The sequence below is a fragment of the Typopeltis vanoorti genome, chromosome 10 (assembly GCF_054136105.1).
Source record: "Typopeltis vanoorti isolate ZY-2024b chromosome 10, IOZ_Tvanoo_1.0, whole genome shotgun sequence".
Lineage (NCBI taxonomy): Eukaryota > Metazoa > Arthropoda > Arachnida > Uropygi > Thelyphonidae > Typopeltis > Typopeltis vanoorti.
Window position 1 is genome coordinate 44,954,470 of NC_143558.1, and position 16,902 is coordinate 44,971,371.

Here is a 16,902-nt window from a genome sequence, read left to right on the forward strand (position 1 = left end):
GGAATCTGTTTTGAAATCCATTGACGTATTATGAAAGATTCGTCCATTCCAATTGTTTTTCCAAAAATTTTTATATATTGGTATATCTTGATTGCTCTGCTTTCAGAGTAATTTTTTGAGCATCTAAAGATTTAAGTGCCCTTTTAGACCTCTTAATTCCCCTCATCCTCAAAGATACATTTAGATTTTAACAAGTTTTCTCAAATTTTTGGGAAAACTCTTTTGGTTGTTTTCCCCCTTTTAATATTATTAATTTAATTAGGTATAGTTTCTGGGAAAATTCCCATGCTACTCCTCTTAAACACTATTATTATAATTATGGCTATTATAGCCAGTTTTTGTTTAGGAGTGTCCCTTTACAAGGGACACTCCTAAACAAAAACAGGCTATAATAGCCGTAATTATAATAATAATTAATTTGATAATATTATAAATTTTATAAATAAATATTATAAATTTATAATATTATTAATATTATAAATTTTATAAATAAATATTATAAATTTATAATATTATTAATATTATAAATTTGTATTATCTAATATCTCTAATCTATAATCTGCTTATATCATCAATGTTAATGTGTTATTTCAGGTAGCCATTCAGCTAAATGACACCCATCCTGCCCTTGCAATCCCAGAATTAATGCGTATATTGGTAGATATTATGAAGGTTCCTTGGAAAAAGGTATATATTCTGATAAATTAAGCATTTTTAATGCTGTATTTTGTTTTAAAATAACAAACTAATTTTATGATTGCACATATTCTTTCCTACTTTATTGCAGTGATATCTCAATTATCCTACCCTCAAATAAACAGGTCTTCAGTTAACTTGCTCATGAATGTAATAGTAAATTTAGTTTAATCCTTTATCCCAGTGAGAGCAAACAAAGTTTGCGCCTGAAAATATCTTCAGGACTGAATATAGTGTTGTACTATCTTACCTGGGTAAGCAGTGCAACACCAAGGCAACTTGTAGCAAAGGTGGAGCAAGCTACCAACACTCCTATCCCAGTATCTCCCATAATGCAAAACACATCTCCTTGTGGATATGTATACTGTTATGCATTAAGGGATTGGCCACTACCCAGACTAGTTTTGACCTTTATTGAGGTCTCTTCAGTGGGAGCCAGGCCAGAGTTGGAGATACCAGGCAGAAGCAGTAGCAAGGTCATCTTTACTTATAGGAGTTGCCAAAAGGTTTGCCACCTTCTTTTTTTTTTTTTAAATTACTCTGGATTTAGAGAAAGATGTTGAAAGTTTATTTTTCACTAGGTTAGACTATAATAAATTTAGTTTAATCCTTTATCCCAGTGAGAGCAAACAAAGTTTGCGCCTGAAAATATCTTGCTCATGAATGGATTATTGTGTCAACTAACATCTTGTACATATTGCAAAGATTCCAATATTTCATTTATCTGACCAGCAAATTTCTCTTTCACTGTGGTAGAATAATTGAGGGATTACTGTATTGCATCACCAGTTTCAGCTGCATAATTTTATAATTTTTGAGGCATATTGAATATTAATTATAATGCACAAGTTATGCTTATTACATGCAGTTTGATTTTTGCGCTTTCCTATTAACACCATTTATAATAAGAAATAACATTCAATGTTCACTATGTAAGTACTCATAGTACACTTATTGACATGTATGTGTTCATCTCCTCACATGCCAACAGAAGACAGATATGCTATGGAATACTGTTTGGACCATTCACTGTGTTAATTTTGTTAGTTTAAGTTTTGTTAATTTAATATTTTTAAAAGATTTGCATTCTGATATTAATTGTTATTGCTCTGTATATTTCATCCACTTTTGCTAAAAGAGGTTCTGAAAAAATGGAAGGTTAAAAAAATTTTTGTTAGAAATTAAAATGTAACTACATAAATTGTTTAAGCAATTACAGATTTTGAAACTAAGTAATTGAGTGTTATCATTTTAAATTAGTTTTACTAAGTGTCAAACAAATTAATAATTTTGATTTTTTTTAAATAGCACCAAAATCTACAGGTAATAGTGCAGTAATGCTATTAAATTTTGAATGGATGTTATTTTTATTATCATAATCATCAGCCTTCATGGAGTGAAGAGACTCCTCATCCTGATGGTATGATGACACAGCTCATCATACTATCACTTAATTCACTGTCTCTGTACTCACTACACTTTCAGGTAATGCATTCCAGTTGCCTGGAACTCTTCACACAAAAAGATACTCTTCACACCCTCCTTATAAACCTTCCAGGAATGATCTCTAGTTCTAACTCTGTCTCCCGCTGTTCTATAAAAAAAAAGTCATCCACATTAATGTGGTTGACTGTGGATGTGAAAATTCATTCACATCAATGTGGAATTTACCCCTTACCAACTTATATTTCAATCATGTCCCTTCTCCTCCACCTTCTATCCATTAGGCTATGCAATTTGAATTCCTTCAATTTGTCCTCATACTTAATATTCCAGAGATCCAAAACTACCTTTGTCGATTGGATAGGGGGAGTGAGGTGGCTGACAGGGTGACACCAGAGAGTATCTATGGTGGAGTGGAATCTAGAAGAATGAGGGGGTTACTAGTGGAGTACCTCAGGTTTCTGTACTATATCCACTGCTTTATAAATGTTTATCAATTTGCATAATAGTGATGGGGTGCTTAAGGGTCAAAGCTGTATAACTGAAAGGAGACCTCCACATAGCCTTTAAAGGAATGCGGAGAACCGACCAGGGCTTCTGACCTGATGTCCACGCCTCACCTTTTCGTGGTGCACCCTGTTAGATATCTTCCTGGATGCTAAACGAATGACGATGGGCTGGCAATTTGAGATTAGGTGCCCAAATTGTATTCTTATTGGCTTAAATCAAAAGAAATAATGGTACAACATGACAAAATTTCATGCTGGCCCCGTTAAACAAGGCCCCTGTTGTTTCGCCAGGGAACCAGAGCAAACAGCAAAAATTCAGATAGTGGAAGAAATCCTAAAACCCACACCAACTCAACATCACCAGAGTTAAAGATCGGTACTATTAACATAAGCGGCCTGAATGGCCGCTTATGTTAATAGTACAAAATGTTATATTCAGGCAATGACAATCAAGGAAAAGGAGTAGCAGCCAGAGTATTCAACACTAAATACGAGGCTAATTTTCTTGAATGGCAGGCAGGCTCAAATAGAGTGATGTGGGCAGATATCAGAATGGGAAACTGGACAGTGAGACTTATTTGTGCCTATGGTCCCACAGAAGGTTCTACTAAGGTAGAAGTGGAGGAATTTTTTGAGACTTTAGAGAAAGCAACTGACACAATGAAAAAGGAAAAGGTGGTCCTTGTTGGGGATCTAAATAGCAGAGTAGGAAATGATTGTCAGACATACAAAAATATTTTGAGAAAATTTGGAGAAAAGAGCAAAGAGAAAAACATGTAAGAAAGTTTTAAAGCAAATAAAAGTTGAGCAGCTCTCAGATGTGAAGTGTAGACTAAAATACACAAAGATTATTGAAGAAAAAGTGAAAGAGTTTGAGAACAAGAACCAAACCTTGGAGATTCAGTGGCCAACCTTGAAGAAAACGCTGATTGATTCAGCCAGAGAGGCATGTGGTGAGTTTGTCTGCAAGGATAGGAAAATCAGAACTCCATGGTGGACACAGGAAGTTAAAGAGGTAGTGAAGGAAAAGAAGAAAGCATATCAAAAGTTCCTGGCAAATAAGTCAGCTTGTGCTCTTAGAGAATACAGAGACAAATGTAAGAAAGCTAAACACTGTGTAAAATTATCTAAACAAAAGTCATGGGAAGACTTTGGTAAGAACATAGAAAATAAATATCAAGAAGGTGGCAAGATATTCTGGAGCTTGTTGAAGAAGCTCAGAAATGGAGAAAAGAGTGCTGTAAAAGGAATTAGAGATGATAAAGGTGACATGAAAACTGGAGAAAAAGATATCCTTGAAGTATAGAGTAAATTACTTTGAAAAATTGCTAACTGAAACAAGCAGTGATAGCATAGTGGTAAAAAAAACACACAACAGGCATACATTCAGGAATACATATCCATACTCGAAGTAGAAAAAGCCACCAAAAGCTTGAAATGTGGAAAGGCAGCAGGAGTAGATGATATTCAACCAGAATTGCTGAAGTATGAAGGTATAAAATTCTTACAGTGGCTGCATTGCATAGTTCAGAAGGCCTGGACAGAGGGACAATGATTGGAGTAGAGTTCACATAGTACCCATATATAAAAAGGGAAATAAAACTGAATGTGAGAATTACAGAGGTATTTCCCTACTGAGTGTTCCTGGTAAGATTTTTGCAAGTATACTTGAGAACGGTTGAGAAAAATTGCGGAAGAAAAGCTAGGTGAAGAACAAGCTGAATTCAGGCCAAATAGAGGCTGTCAGGATCAGATCTTCACTTTATGACAAATAGTTGAGAAATCATGGGAATATAACAAAGATCTATATTTAAGTTTTGTAGATCTGGAAAATGCAAGGACTCACAGAGAAGATGGAGACCTTATGATGGAATGGGGCAGAACACTAGTAGAGTGAAAGTGAAGGAGGCCATAAAGAGGATGAAGAATGGAAAATCGGTGGGCCCTGACAGGATTCCAGTGGAGGCATGGAAGGCACTGGGGGAAGAGGGAATTGACTTGCTGTGGGACCTGTTAATGAAAGTTTGTCAACAGGAAAATATACCCAAGGAATGGAAGGAAAGTACTCTTGTTCTCCATCTACATGAGTAAAGAGGATGCACAAGATTGTAAGAATTACAGAGGAATAAAGTTGATGTTCCACACAATGAAAATCCTAGAGCGGGTTCTTGATGGAAGACTGAGGAAGGAGGTGGAGATTGCAAAGGAGCAATTGGGCTTCGTGCCTGGTCGATCGACGATAGATGCTATCTTTGGGTTACGGCAGATGATGGCAAAGTTTTGAGAGAAGCAACAGGAGCTATATCTGATATTTATTGATCTGGAGAAAGTGTATGATAGAGCGCCAAGGCAAGAAGTCTGGAGGTGTCTGAGGGAGAAGAAGGTACTGAAGAAATATGTCAGTCTAGTGCAGGAGATGTGCAGAAATGTGAAGACAAGAGTTCGGACCTGCCCAGGAGATATAGAAAGATTTCCAGTGACAGTTGGCTTGCATCAAGGGTCAGCATTAAGTCCGTTCCTGTTTAATATTGTGATAGAGGAGGTAAGAGAAGATGCCCCTTGGACTATGTTGTATGCAGATGACATCTTGCTATGTGCAGAATCAAAAGAAGTGGCAGCTAAACTGGAAAGTTGGAGGAAAGTACTGCAGGAGAGAGGTATGAGACTGAGCAGAAGTAAAAGTTGATAAGCTGGGAAGGAAGTGGGATGGAGGAACTGGAGAGAGAGATATGGCTAGAGTGCTATGCGATAAGAGAGTGCCGATCAACCTAAAAGGCAAAATCTACAGGACAGTAGTGAGACCAGCTATGACGTATGCTATGGAAACTGTGGCCCTGAGGAAAAATTACATCAGCAGATGGAGGTAGTAGAGATGAGAATGCCAAGGTGGATGTGTGGTGTGACCAGAAAGGATCGTCTGAGAAATGACTATGTAAGGGGAACGGTGAAAGTTACGAACTCAGGAGCTAAGATACAGGAGACACGGTTGAGATGGTTTGGTCATGTGATAAGGAGGGAGGAAGAGTATGTGGTAAGAAAGGTCATGCAGATGGATGTACAGGGGGAGGAGGAAGCACGGGAGGCCAAAGAAGAGATAGAGGGAGATAGTGGAGGAGGACTTGAGGATGAAGAACTTTGATGTGGCTATAGCCCAAGACAGGAGGTTGTGGAGAGATATCTACAGATAGACTCACTACAAACAGCTACCCTACTTAAGTGGGAAAAGTTGCAGAAGGAAAAAGATCTGGATAAGGCATATGACAAGTTGCCAAGAGAGAAGCTATTCAATATGCTACAGTTTTATGGTATCAATGGGGCATTATATCAAGCAATACTTCATCTTTATTTAAGCTGTAAGTCAGCAGTTAGAATTGAAGAAAGTACAGGAATATGGTTTAATGTTAAATCTGGTGTCAGACAAGGATGTACATTATCCCCTCTGTTATTCATTATCTATATGGATCACATAATGATGGAAAGTAGTATTAAACTGGATATCAAAATTGGAGATATTAATCTCAGCTCTTTGCTTTATGCGGACGATGTTATACTTCTAAATAAATCCGCTACAAGTCTGCAAGATTCCCTGACTAAACTGAATAAATGTTGTAATAGATATGGTATGAAAGTCAGCAATAACAAGACAAAAACAATGAAAATAGACAGAAGCACTGAAAATATCAACTGCATTTTGAATGGAGAACCTATAGAACAAGGAAAACATTTTAGCTACTTAGGCACGATTTTTAGTGAAGATGGTAAATTAAATATGGAAATAGACAACAGAATCGGGGTGCTTAAGGGTGAAAGCTGTATAACTGAGAGGAGACCTCCACATAGCCTTTAAAGGAATGCGGAGAACCGACCAGGGCTTCTGACCTAATGTCCAATCCTCACCTTCTCGTGGTGCACCCTTGGGTATCTACTTGGATACTGAACGAACGAGGATGGGCTGGCAATTTGGGATTTAGCCGACCAAATTCTATTCTTATTGGTTAAACCAAAATAAAAAATGATGGTACAACATGACAAAATTTCATGGCAGTTGGGGCGTTGCCCGGTTAAACAAGGCCCCCGTTGTTTTCGCCAGGGAACCAGGGCGAACAGCGAAAAGTCAGCTACTGGAACAAATCTGAAAACAAACCCCAACTCAACATCACTAGAGTTAAAGATCGCTACTATCAACGTAAGAAGCCTGAATGGCAAAGAAATGGAGCTAGCCGAGGAATTAGATAAGTACCAGATCGACATAATAGGGGTGACTGAAACAAAAAAGACCAAAACTGGTGAGATCTTTCTGAGCAATAAATACAAAATGTTATATTCAGGAAATGACAATCAAGGAAAAGAAGTAGTAGCCATAGTATTCAACACAAAATACGAGGCTAATCTTCTTGAATGGCAGTCAGTCTCAAGTAGAGTAATGTGGGCAAATATGAGAATGGGGAACTGGACAATGAGACTTATTTGTGCCTATGGTCCCACAGAAGGTTCTACAAAGGTAGAAGTGGAGGAATTTTTTGAGGCTTAGAAAAAGCAACTGACACAATGAAAAAGGAAAAGTTGGTCCTTGTTGGGGATCTAAATAGCAGAGTAGGAAATGATTGTGAGACATACAAAAATATTATGGGAAAATTTGGAGAAAAGAGCAAAGTTAATAATAATGGCAAATACCTGTTGGATTTCTGCTCAGGACATGGACTGGTTATTACTAACACCATGTTCCAACATAAAAATGTGCACAAATTCACATGGAGAGAAGAGGATAGGAATAAGAAAGTCTCATTAACTATGTTATTGTTGATAGTGATGTTTTCTCCTTGGTGCAGGACACCAGAGTGTACAGAGGATTTGAAATTGGAAGTGATCACTATTTAGTCTTGAGCAGGATAAAATTGAATTTCATATTGAAAAGAATAACATGTAAGAAAGTTTTAAAGCGAATAAAAGTTAAGCAGCTCTCAGATGTGAACTGTAGACTAAAATACACAAAGATTATTGAAGAAAAAATGAAAGAGTTTGAGAACAGGAATCAAACAATGGAGATTCAGTGGCAAACTCTGAAGAAAGCATTGGTTGATTCTGCCAGAGAGGCATGTGGTGAGGTTGTCTGCAAGGAAGTTAAAGTGGCAGTGAAGGAAAAGAAGAAAGCATATCAAAAGTTCCTGTCAAATAAGTCAGCTTGTGCTCTTAGAGAATATAGAGACAAATGCAAGAATGCTAAACACTGTGTAAAACTAGCTAAACAAAAGTCATGGGAGGACTTTGGCAAGAATATAGAAAATAAATATCAAGAATGTGGCAAAATATTCTGGAGGCTGTTGAAGAAGCTTAGGAATGGAGGAAAGAGTGCCTGTAAAAGGAGTTAGAGATGATAAAAGTGACATGAAAACTGGAAAAAAGGATATCCTTGAAGTATGGAGTAATTACTTTGAAAAACTGCTAAACGAAACAAGCAGTGATGACAGCACAGTGGTAAAAAACACTGACCAGGCATGCAATCAGGAATACATATCTATACTTGAAGTAGAAAAAGCCATCAAAGGCTTGAAATGTGGAAAGGCAGCAGGAGTAGATGATATTCGACCAGAAATGTTGAAGTATGGTGGTATAAGAGTCTTACAGTGGTTGCACTACATAGTTCAGAAAGCCTGGACAGAGGGACGAATTCCCAATGATTGGAGTAGCGCTCTCAAAGTACCCATATATAAAAAGGGAAATAAAACTGCATGTGAGAATTACAGAGGTATTTCGCTACTGAGTGTTCCTGGCAAGATCTATGCAAGTATACTTGAGAAACGATTGAGAAAAATTGTGGAAGATAAGCTTGGTGAAGAACAAGCTGGATTCAGGCCAAACAGAGGCTGTCAGGATCAAATCTTCACTTTACGACAAATAGTCGCGAAAGCATGGGAATATAACAAAGATCTGTATTTAAGTTTTGTCGATTTGGAAAAGGCATATGATAAGGTGCCAAGAGAGAAGCTATTCAATACGCTGCAGTTATATGGTGTCAATGGGGCATTATATCAAGCAATACTTAGTCTTTATTTGAGTTGTAAGTCAGCAGTTAGAATTGAAGGAAGTACTGGAAGATGGTTTAATGTTAAATCTGGTGTGAGATAAGGATGTACATTATCCCCTCTGTTATTCATTATCTATATGGATCACATTATGAAGGAAAGTGGTATTAAACATGATATCAAAATTGGAGATGTTAATGTCAGCTCTTTGCTTTATGCGGATGATGTTATACTTCTAAATAAATCCGCTACAAGTCTGCAAGGTTCTCTGACTAAATTGAACAGCTGTTGTGATAGCTATGGTATGAAGGTTAGCAATAAAAAGACAAAGACAATGAAAAGAGGCAGAATCATTGAAAATGTCAACTGTGTTGTGAATGGACAACCTGTGGAACGAGTAAAACATTTCAGCTACTTAGGCACGATTTTTAGTGAAGATGGTAAATTAAATATGGAAATAGACAACAGAATCAACAAAGCTGGTATGGTGGGAAGTCAATTGAATAAATTCATATGGAATAAGAGAGAAATTAGTCGGAACACTAAATTAGCTGTATACAAGACAGTGTTCAAACCAGTTTTAACTTATGGATCTGAGAGCTGGGTCAGAAGTAAAACACTTGACCAAAGACTAGAGACCGCAGATATGAGAGTCCTGAGAAAGATTATAGGCATGAACAGATGGCATCAATGGCAATATCATATTAAAAATGAGGATATTAGGAAAGAACTTGACATTGTCAGTATCCAGGAATGCATTAGCAGAGCTAATCTCAGGTGGTATGGTCATAAACAGAATGGGCAAGGAAAGATTAGCATAACAAGTGTTCTCTGCCAGGTTGGCAGGAAAACAACCCAGAAGAAGACCAAGATATAGGTGGATTGATACAGTTCAAAGTACCTTAGACAATAGAAATATAAGATCTGATAATGTTGGAGTCTTGACAAGGAACAGACTGATATGGAGGAAAATTGTAGATAGGAAGTTAGTAATGATATAATTTTTTCATGTAGTACTATCATATCCTGTACACCCCTTGTGGGTACATGGCAGGAATTTGATGATGATGATGATGACAACAGAATCAACAGAGCTGGTATATGGTAGGATGTCAATTGAATAAATTCATATGGAATAAGAGAGAAATTAGTCGGAACACTAAATTAGCTGTATACAAGACAGTGTTCAAGCCAGTGTTAACTTATGGATTCTGAGAGCTGAGTCAGAAGTCAAACACTTGACCAAACACTAGAAACTGCTGATATGAGAGTCCCAAGAAAGATTAGGGGCACAAACAGATGGCATCGATAGCAATGTTATATTAAAAACGAGGATATTAGGAAAGAACTCGACATTGTCAGCATCCAGGAATGCGTTAGCAGAGCTAATTTGAGGTGGGATGGTCACTTAAACAGAATGGGAGAGGAAAGATTAGCAAGATGTGTTCTCTGCCAGGTTGGCAGGAAAACGACTCAGAGTAGACCAAGATATAGGTGGATTGATATGATAAAAAGTGCCTTGGAGGATAGAAATATAAGATCTGTTAATGTTGGAGTCTTGACAAGTAACAGACTGATACGGATGAAAATTGTAGATAGGAAATTAGTAAGATGTAAATTTTTCATGTAGTACTGTCATATCCTGTACCTGTACACCCCTTGAGGGTACATGGCAAGAATTTGATGCTGATATTAGTGATATATAGAGAAAGATTTGGGGGGGGGGAATTCAGTTGTTTGTTTGTTGAAGGTGCAAAACTGGGGCGAGCAATAGTTGATAAAGGTGATGTAGATATCCTACAGGATGATTTAAGTAAATTGGCATGGTGGGTGAAGGATAATGATTATCAGTTTAATGTTGCAAAATGTTAGATTATACACTTCATGTTGAAATGGTTACGTACTATATATCACATTGATAGTACTGGATTTCAGGAAATTTATGAGGCTAGGAACTTGGGGAATGGCAGGGAGAGAGTTGAAGTTCAGAATACGTATTTTCAAAGTTGGTAAAATAACTGAAAGGATTACTTGGATGTTGAAAAACAGGCTAACAAGTAAAGATTTGGAGATTATTTGCCTTCTTTATATAGCTATGATTCAGCTACATCTTGACTAATGTGCACAGATTTGGTAACCTGGGTTTCTTGGGAATCACAAGATTGTGGAGAAAATTCAGAAATGAGTGACTATGCTGGTGACTGCTCTGTGAAATGCACTCTCTGAGGATAGGTTGGAGGTGTGTGGGTTGCAAAGTTTAGTTGATAGGCAGAAAAGAGGGGACAAAATAGAAACTTATAAGTTATTAAAGGGGTTCTACAAAGGAAATTTTTCAGTATATGACAAATAGAGAGAGAGAGAGAGAGAACTATGGTTTCATGGAAGTTTTGTAACAGTGTGGTTAGGAAGGGTGTACAGACTAGATTTTTGCATAGGAGTGGTGAATGAGTGGAATGGATTGCCAGAAATAGTTGTGAGTGCCCTGACAGTGAATGAATTTAAGCAGAGGTATGATAGATTTTGTTTGTGTAAAAGTTATTGCAGGTCTACCACAGTGGGGTCTGCCAGGCGGCTTCAGTGAATAAGCTACTTCAAATTTGTGCTCTCCAATTTACAGTTATTACGAGTGTTTGCCCATTGAAATTAGCCATCAAACGGAAACCTAACAGTGGTTAATGAACAGCCGAATACTTCACTACAAATTGTAAGTACTTATAGTGTATTAATCCAACTATTCTTCCAATTCTACATCAGCCACGTGTAAGCTGATTTAGAATTGGAAAGTATGGTAGGCATCGTGTAAGCACACACGATGCCTACCGTATGCAACAAAGATGGCGGCATCAAAAGCCAACGGCAAATGAGCACACAAGTCTCGCCAGCTCAGTGCCTTTGACCGCCACTGACATACCTACGTGCCGCAGCTACAAAACTGGTGTCACAGACAGAAAAAAGGGCATATTCTGTGAATTCTGTTGCCACTGGTTGCGCGCTTCCTGCATGAAAATTGAAGAAGCTATGCAAAAGTTACTTATCGAACTTAACCAGCAGTTCTTCTGTTTGCTGTGTCTCCCTTTGGTAAAACAACTACTGAACATAGGTAAACATATCGAAAACTTTGAACAGCACATCAATGCATTAAATAAAACTTTTACCACCAAGATATGGGCAGTCGAAACTAAGCTAGAACAAATTGAAAACCAGCGCAACGCAAGCTCCACTCCACCAGTGAAAGAACTTCGTGACCTAATCGCAGCAACGGTAAACGACTCGATGAAGGCTAAACAAAAAAACTCAACGCCATCATTTTGAATTTCCTGATGGAAAACGGAAAATCATTACAAGAGGAGATCAACAAACTCGCTGAAGAATGCGACATTGATCCTAAGAATATCGCCAGGTGCTACCGTTTCAGGCCTATAAATAAAAGGAAGCATGGTATGAACTTTCTGCGCCTAGTAAAAGTGACTTGCGACACGCCGACTACCTCATCAAAAATAATAACAGCGATCAACAACAAGTTCAAAGACACCTGCCCCCAATCACGCATACGTGCACAACCAGACCTATCATTTGAACAAAGGGAACAAAGATTCCAGCTTCGAAGACAACTTGAAGAAAAACGTCAAAACGGTGACAACAACTGGACCATCAACTACAGACAAGATAAACTGGTGAAAAAACCAAGTGATGCCACTAGCAGCCACCAAGGAAACCAGCATACAGGCTCTGCATAGGAAATGTGTAAGACCCATGCGGTCCAATATACGACACACAAAACCCTACACATCCACTTCACCAACATCTGTGGCCTAAACTCCAACCTGAATAGTGTCCACTACCACCTACAGTCTACCAACCCCACCTACTCTTCCTGGCAGAGACACAAATCTCACCTCCCAGCAACACCACTCATCTCAACCTTCCAAACTACTCACTCTTCAACAACTTTCGTCCCAAGGGTGGTGTCTGTGCATACATCTGCTCTGACATACCTTGCCAGAGAGCACCCAACTTTGACCTCCTTTGGTTGAAAATATCCCTTCCCCACTCAGTCCAATTCATCTGCTGTCTCTATCACTCTCCCAACACAACCAACCACCCTGAGCTCCTTAATTTCCTCTCCCTAAAAATCTACTTTCTCCAATCCCACTTTCCCAACAGTGAAACCATCCTCCTAGGAGATTTTAATGTCCACAACACTAGCTGGCTTTTCTCCTCCAGCTGTACAGATCTTGCAGACAGAGTTGCCAAAACATTTGCCAACACTAACGACCTTACACAACTAGTCCAGATGCCAACCAGAATACCTGATAACCCAAACCACTCCCCAAACACCCTAGATCTCTTCTTCACCAATGACCAATGAAAATAGTGAGCCCCCCCCGGGCAATTCTGACCACAACCTAGTGCTCATCTCCTCCCCCATGCAACAACGTTCACACAGACACTCCCACACAAGAGTAGTTTGGCACTATAACAGTGCCAAGTGGGACAGCCTCCGCAACTTTTATGATGCATTCCCATGGTTGGACTATTGCTTCTGGCCTTCCAATCCAAACATATGCACCGAGCTTATTACCAAAGTAATTCTCACCGGTATGAATACATACATTCCACACAGCACCCTGAACTGCCATTCCCTAACGAAATCCTGGTTCTCCAAAAGATGTGCCAAGGCTGTAGAGATGAAACACCAGACATACCACAACTGGCTGAAATCATGAACCCCATCCTCCTTCAAAGCATACACCGAAGCCCGTAATAAATGCAAAAAAAAAAATCAATACTTCCAAAACAAAGTTCGAAAGAGCAAAAAGCAGGCAACTAGCAGCCTGTCCAAACAGAGCCGAGCCTTTTGGTCTCTCACCAAAGCAATTGGCCGTAATTTCTGTCCAACACTATTCCCAGCCCTATCACACCCCGATGGCTCTACTGCATCATCATCCACAGAAAAAAAGCCAATCTTCTAGCTTCATACTTTGCTTCAAATGCATGCATAACTGACAATGGTAAATGTCCCCCAATCATTCCAGACATTCAACATACAATGACCCCCTCATATCCTTTTGCCAGGATGAGATCCGAAAAATACTATCCAAATTAGACACAAAAAAGTCTCCTGGCCCGATGGCAATTCCCCCAATTGTTCAGAAAGTTTGTGCTCCAGAACTGACCCCTATCCTATGTCACCTATATATACTCTCCTACTCCACTGGAATCTATCCCACAAACTGGAAATTGGCCTATATTCAGTCCATCCCCAAGAAGGGTGACAAGTCATTTCCTTCCAATTACCGTCCTATCTTGCTTACCTTACGTCCAGTCGAAGGTAATGGAAAAAATCATCAATTCCCAACTCCTACACTATCTTGAAGACACTCACCAAATAAATGACAGCCAGTATGGATTCCACCACTGCCGATCAACAGGAGATCTACTCACATACGTCACCCATCTCTGGACGAAGGCTATGGAGAGGTTTGACAAATCTCAAGTGGTTGCACTAGATATCTCCAAAGCCTTTGACTGGGTCTGGCATAAAGGCCTACTAGGCAAACTACCATCATTCGGTCTGACCCAGGGCTTCTGTAGGTGGATCGCCAGTTTTTTTTTTAACGGCTCCCTATCCTCTCACCACTCAATTAATGCTGGGGTCCCACAAGGTTCTGTCCTCTCACCAACCCTCTTCCTGCTATATATCAATGACCTACTGAAATTGACCTCCAACCCAATACACAGTTTTGCAGACGACAGCACACTTCACTCTTCGCTTGCATTTGATAAGCCTTACCCTACACAACTCACCTCAACCTACAGAGCATCAACCACCGCAACCCTCAACTCCGATCTCCAAGCCATCATCCAATGGGGTTCAGATAACCTCATAAATTTCAACGCCAATAAAACCCAGTTCTGTACTATTTCCCATAAAAAAAAGAACCATTTTTTCCAATATCCTTTTTAATGATACCCAAATCTCCAGATAGTTTGAGATCTCACTCCTTGGAATCACCCTCACATCAAACCTCTCCTGGCATAAACTTATCTCAACCATTGCATCCTCAGCCTCAAAAAAACTAGGATTTCTCTTTCGCTCAAAACGTTACTTCACCCCCGAACAGCTATTAACATTATACAAGTCACGAATCCGCCCAACTATTGAATACTGCTCTCACATATGGGATGGGGCCCCAAAAAGCTCTCTCAAAATGCTCAACTCAATACAGAGGAGAGCAATTAGACATCAATGATCCATCCCTTACCAACTGCCTCCCCCCTCTTTCACACAGACATATGGTCTCTGCAGTATGTATATTCTACAAATATTTCCATGGGAAATGCTCATCGGAAATATCATCAATAATTCCTCTGCTCAGTACTAAACTCATTGGAACACGTACAGCTGCTGCACAACATCCCTTCACAGTTCACCTAGAAACAAACAGAACAAGTTTCTTTTCCTCTTCCTTCATCCCTGCAACCGCACGGTGGAACAGTCTCCCACCTGCTGTGTTTCCTAACGAATACAATTTAAAGTCATTCAAATCAAATGTAAACAAATTCCTCCTTTCCCAACCCACCACCCATACACGGTACTAATGTATTATAGGTTGACCAATCAACTAACCTCCTGTGTATGGGCTCAACATTAAAAAAAAAAAAAAAAAAAGTGCATCTCCAGACTCCATGGAAGTGCTGCATAATAATAATAATGAATTATCTCTGAACCCTCTCCAACGTTTCTTCATTCTTTTGTAAACCAGGTGACCAAATCTGTGCACAGTAATCCATATGTGGTTTGATCAAAGCCTTATACGTACAATGGAATCATAATATCATTATTTGTACATGTCAGTATTCTCTGCATCATTGCCATAATCCACTGTACTGCCCTCATAATTTTAGCCAAATGTCTCCAAAATTTCAGTTCCCCATCTACCATCATCTCCAAATCTTTCATTTCCTCCACCTCCTCTAAGATATTTGCACCAATCTTATATTGTGTTTGCCATCCTTTCTTCTAAACCCACTGCTTATTTGGCAATTCATGCCATCTCTTCAAATCTTCTTGCAGGGCTACAAACATCCATTCTACTCCTGATAGCCCCCCCCCCACACACACTTTGCATCATGCAAAAATAATGGAATATCACCAATCAAGCTCTTCCCAATCTTATTTACATACAAATTAAACATGGTGATCCCAAAACAGAAGAAGAAAGTCACTAGTGATACGCCATAGGACACACGACTAGTGATTTTTCTTTTCTGAGATATTACTGCTCCATATACAATTTGCTGCATACCTATCAGACAGCAAATCTCCAATTCAGAGCACTAATCTATCATCCAATCCATCTGTTCCAATTTAAGTGTGCTTATCATTGTGGTAGTTTGTTGAATGCCTTTGAAAAATCTTAATAGACTACTGTGTACAAATCCCCCAGTGTCCAATGCATTTGTCACACTATTTATGAGTAAGCAAATTGCTAAAACACAATCTTTCTTAGAATATTTCGGCCAACCTTCCAAGAATTCTAGTGCTCTCAAGCCAGTTCTGAATCCTGGTCATCACCAGCCTCTCTAAAACCTTGATCTCAACAACTTTGTTCTATTTCAACTCCTTATTGATGTCAAGTTTACTTAATTCCTCATATACCTCCTGATCACTCACTATCAATGGCACTTCCTTCCCCATCCACTACTCTCAAGTACTGAATTGTGTTACATTCATAAGGATGGAATATCTTAATGAATTGCTCCTTTAACATCTCTACTATATCCTCAGTGTTATCTTTCTGCTATTATCATCAACCAAGATCATCCTTCCATAATCATTCTTCCTTTTACTGGTGACATATTGAAAAAAAACTCTCTAGGATTTCTTTGGGGCCTTATATGCTGAGTACCACTCATACTGCACTTTTGCTATTCCCTATAAGTGAGTTGTCTTCTTTGCTTGTTCTTTTTATTCCTCATCTAACTAGTTATTGCCATTCGTTTTGTGCTGCCCTGCACAATGCCTTTTTCTTCCAGATTGCATACTTTACCTCTTCTGTCATCCATTTTGCACCTACCTTAGTTAATCTTCTGACCTTTGCACACAGTCATTGCCTGTACTAGATAGTTACTGAGTAGGGACCAAGCAGCATTGATCTCCTTCGCATCCAATTCCTCATTTCATGATATAGCTGCAAGCTACCTCCTGAGTTTGTCGTAATCACCAG

At 38.9% G+C, this 16,902-nt stretch overlaps 1 protein-coding gene across 1 annotated transcript in view; it reads left to right on the forward strand.

Annotated features, from left to right (window-relative positions):
• Positions 1 to 16,902, forward strand: part of LOC150102377 (glycogen phosphorylase-like) — a 479,880-nt gene that overhangs the window by 212,782 nt on the left and 250,196 nt on the right. The window contains exon 8 of the mRNA XM_090399808.1: positions 595 to 687. Within this exon, the coding sequence (XP_090255934.1) occupies positions 595 to 687 (93 nt within the window). The remainder of the gene's footprint in view (positions 1 to 594; positions 688 to 16,902) is intronic.